This window comes from Atta colombica, unplaced genomic scaffold, assembly GCF_001594045.1.
Source record: "Atta colombica isolate Treedump-2 unplaced genomic scaffold, Acol1.0 scaffold41, whole genome shotgun sequence".
NCBI lineage: Eukaryota > Metazoa > Arthropoda > Insecta > Hymenoptera > Formicidae > Atta > Atta colombica.
In genome coordinates this window covers 1,400,186-1,403,896 of record NW_017259520.1, presented here as the reverse complement: position 1 = coordinate 1,403,896, position 3,711 = coordinate 1,400,186, and the positions used below count along the sequence as shown (strand labels likewise).

Sequence of the window (3,711 nt, the reverse complement as noted above, 5' to 3'; positions counted from 1 at the left end):
ATATATATATATATATAATTAGTATGATAGCAATAGTATATATATATATATGTAGTTCTTACCAATAGAACAATAGCAAATATTCGTTTCTCTTTACATTCTTTCTATATTGACAGCCTCCCTGACATATATCAGGAAGATATACATATTATTTAAATAAAAAAATCAAGATACGTATAATTAAATTTAAGATAAATTAATATATTATAATTTTTCTCTCATTCTGTTTCTTTTTAGTCATCGATTTGTATCAAGAAAAATCAAGAAAAAATTAAGAAAAGATTCTTTAAAAAATGGCTTCCTTAAAATTCGTTGTAAGTTTTTATTCAGTGATTGTTACAATTTTTTCAAATAATAACCTGGAAATACTTTGAAGATACTACGATTTCTATCAATCTTTTTAGATCACATTTTCCTTAATAATGATGATACTGGAATATGATGATGTTGGAGCTCGTCCTCCTCCATGTCCATCTTCAGTTATGCTAACGGTAGAACAAGGTATGTATTTTCGATTATCTAATAAATACATATATAGTAAAGTACATCAAAGTTGCTCGAATACTATTTTGCAACACAAATATGAATAATCATTTCCTATGTATATTTGCCTACTGAACACAAATTCGTTGTTCAAATTTTACTATTATGTTTAAATTTAAAAAAAAAACGACAGAATAAAATGTTCTCTTTCAGTGTATTATGTAGGAAGAAAGCTATTTTTAAATTGTGCTGTATTTCTAAAACAAAAAATTATATGAAACGAAGTGAAATGCATGATAAAACTAAATGGCTTTGTTTTGATACTAACGAAATTTAGAAAAAAAATTTGCTGCCTTACAACGTCTACCCTTAAAATTGTCTATTGGCCTCTTTGGCATAATTTTTCTTAAAATTATACATGATAGTGAAATTTGAATAACGGATTCATGTTCAGTAGGCAAAAATACATTGGATACGACTACTTATACTCATGAGCAGAAAAAAGAAACCAAATTGCGTCGGACAGTACAATTAATGCTAATTTATATTACAGAAGAAAATTATAAAAAAATGCCTATTACTATTAATAAAGATGAGTGTGAGGAAACTCCTGCTTCTGAAGAAAAGTGTACTGAGGAAGTTACTGAAAAGGAAATTGAGGAATGTATTACAGAGGAGGAAGTTGAAGAGGAGGAATGTACTGAGAAAGTTACTGAGAAGGAAATTGAGGAATGCACTACAGAGGAGGAAGTTGAAGAGGAGGAGTGTACTGAGAAAGTTACTGAAAAGGAAATTGAGGAATGCACTACAGAGGAGGAAGTTGAAAAATGTAAACCTGAGGAGGAAGATGAGGAAGATAAAACTGAGGAGAAAGATAAGGAATGTAAATCCGAGGAAGAAACTGAGCCTGCTTGTGAAGAGAAAAATGAGAAAGCATCAGGATATTCTGATAATTTCATGCTTGATGAACATGATAAAAAATCTCCGAAAGAATGCAAGTCCACTCCCGATTGCAAGGACGACGATGGAGACGATTCAGATCATGGAGAAAACAAAGACAACGGAAATGACGAATCTAGTATTCCCGAGAACAAGTCCCTTTCTTTCGGCAATGGAGGCAATGGAGGTAACGGAGGCAACGAAAGCAATGGAGGTAGCGAAGGCAATGGAAGCAGCGAATCTATTATTCCCGGCAACGGGTCCACCAAACAAACTCTTCCAACTTTACCACCTTTAGAGAGCACTACTCCCCAGACCGGGTCCACTCCTTCCGGTAATGGAGACGACGGAAATGATGGCAATGGAGGCAACAAATCTATTACTCTCAGCAACGGGTCCACCAAACAAACTCTTTTAACTTTACCACCTTTAGGGAGCACTACTCCCCAGACCGGGTCCACTCCTTCCGGCAATGGAGACGATGGAGGCAACGGACGCGACAAATCTACTACTCCCGGCAACGGGTCCACCAAACAAACTCTTCCAACTTTACCACCTTTAGGGAGCACTACTCCCCAGACCGGGTCCACTCCTTCCGGCAATGGAGACGATGGAAACGATGGAGGCAATGGAGGCAACAAATCTACTACTCTCAGCAACGGGTCCACCAAACAAACTCTTCCAACTTTACCACCTTTAGGGGGCACTACTCCCCAGACCGGGTCCACTCCTTCCGGCAATGGAGATGACGGAAATGATGGAGGCAATGGAGGCAACAAATCTACTACTCTCAGCAACGGGTCCACCAAATAAACTCTTTCAACTTTACCACCTTTAGGGAGCACTACTCCCCAGTTACCGTCCACTCCTTCCGGCAATGGAGACGATGGAAATGATGGAGGCAATGGAGGCAACAAATCTACTACTCCCGGCAACGGGTCCACCAAACAAACTCTTCCAACTTTACCACCTTTAGGGAGCACTACTCCCCAGACCGGGTCCACTCCTTCCGGCAATGGAGACGATGGAAATGATGGAGGCAATGGAGGCAACAAATCTACTACTCCAAGCAACGGGTCCAAACAAACTCTTTCAACTTTACCACCCATACCTTTATCCACAGAAGTTATCTTCAAGCGAACGTGAATAATAGGATAGTTTTCCAAGCATCAATGAATAATTATTGAAAAGGTTATTTTATTATAGACTTTAGACCTAACTAAGTAAATGTTTAGCCTATTTTTCTCTGAACACAATCTTAGAAGTAATTAAACTATTCTGCTACACTAATTTTTAACTATAAAATGTGATCATTTTTGTGCACGTTTATATCATGTTTAGAAACTTTATTACGTAATGGGCTTACTGTAATAAAAAAAAAATAAATAAAAAATCAACATAACATTATTTTGAATTTTATTTTGTTCTATACATATAAAATTATTCTAATTAAATTATAATTATCCATACATATATCTGCTTGTGCATATAAATTAGTTTGATATCATCGATAGATGTGCAAAATTGTGTTTTGTACTTGTGCGATAAGTAATACATGTATAAACCACAAATCATGTGCAATGTAAATAACATATAATTTATTGTAATAAAAGTTTAAAAAGTTCTAGATGTAAGTAAATGTAAAAGTTTCTGAAAAATATTGTTGTATCAATAATTTGTCTTTCATATCTAAATTATATGAAAGTATTTTCATTTCTTTTCACTATCCAAATAGAACTTAGCCATCACTCTACTTCCAATTAAATTAATTCACATAACATTACGTTGATAATTTTGGATAATATTAATAACGTTCAGTGTTAATTTAACTCTTTTTTTAAATACTTTATCAAATGTTACCTATACAGCAGAAATTGCTATAAAATTTATGAGCAATTTGACGATTTCAATATTTTTTAAAATTTACTATTATTTTTTTAAATGTGTGTTAAATTATTGCCCAGTTTCGAACCTCGCATCTGGACAAAGATGACTAAAAATCATCTTTATTATAATTATAAATATTATAATGATTGTGGTATAAGCCATAAAAAACAATCGCTCTCAAATGTAAGCGATTAATTAAATATAAGCAATTATCTGCAATGGTGGTAAAAATAAGTGCAAGTTTTTACAATTACATACATAAAAATTGCTAGAAATAAATAAATTTAATAAAAAAATTGAAAAGTATTAAAATTTAATAATGTACCTTTCTACATAAATTTTAATTTTGTGTCAGCATATTTAAATACAAAATTTTTAAAAACTTCGTAATATGTTTCAAGG

General features: G+C 33.3%; 1 protein-coding gene across 1 annotated transcript; it reads left to right on the top strand.

The window, feature by feature from the left end:
• The first annotated feature begins 293 nt into the window (after window positions 1-293).
• On the top strand, window positions 294-2,568 carry LOC108691147 (aspartate, glycine, lysine and serine-rich protein). Its single transcript, XM_018198802.1, has 5 exons — window positions 294-314; window positions 405-501; window positions 1,037-1,233; window positions 1,282-2,141; window positions 2,337-2,568. The coding sequence occupies exons 1-5, from the start codon at window positions 294-296 to the stop codon at window positions 2,566-2,568; spliced, it is 1,407 nt and encodes a 468-aa protein (XP_018054291.1).
• The last annotated feature ends 1,143 nt before the right edge of the window (window positions 2,569-3,711 follow it).

What these genes read in the sequence shown, in the direction of transcription:
- LOC108691147 (XM_018198802.1), top strand. Translation starts at nt 294, where the DNA reads ATGGCTTCCTTAAAATTCGTT. An exon ending in TGGCTTCCTTAAAATTCGTT is followed by an intron (nt 315 to 404) that starts GTAAGTTTTTAT and finishes CAATCTTTTTAG; the next exon opens with ATCACATTTTCCTTAATAAT. An exon ending in GGGGGCACTACTCCCCAGAC is followed by an intron (nt 2,142 to 2,336) that starts CGGGTCCACTCC and finishes CAATGGAGGCAA; the next exon opens with CAAATCTACTACTCCCGGCA.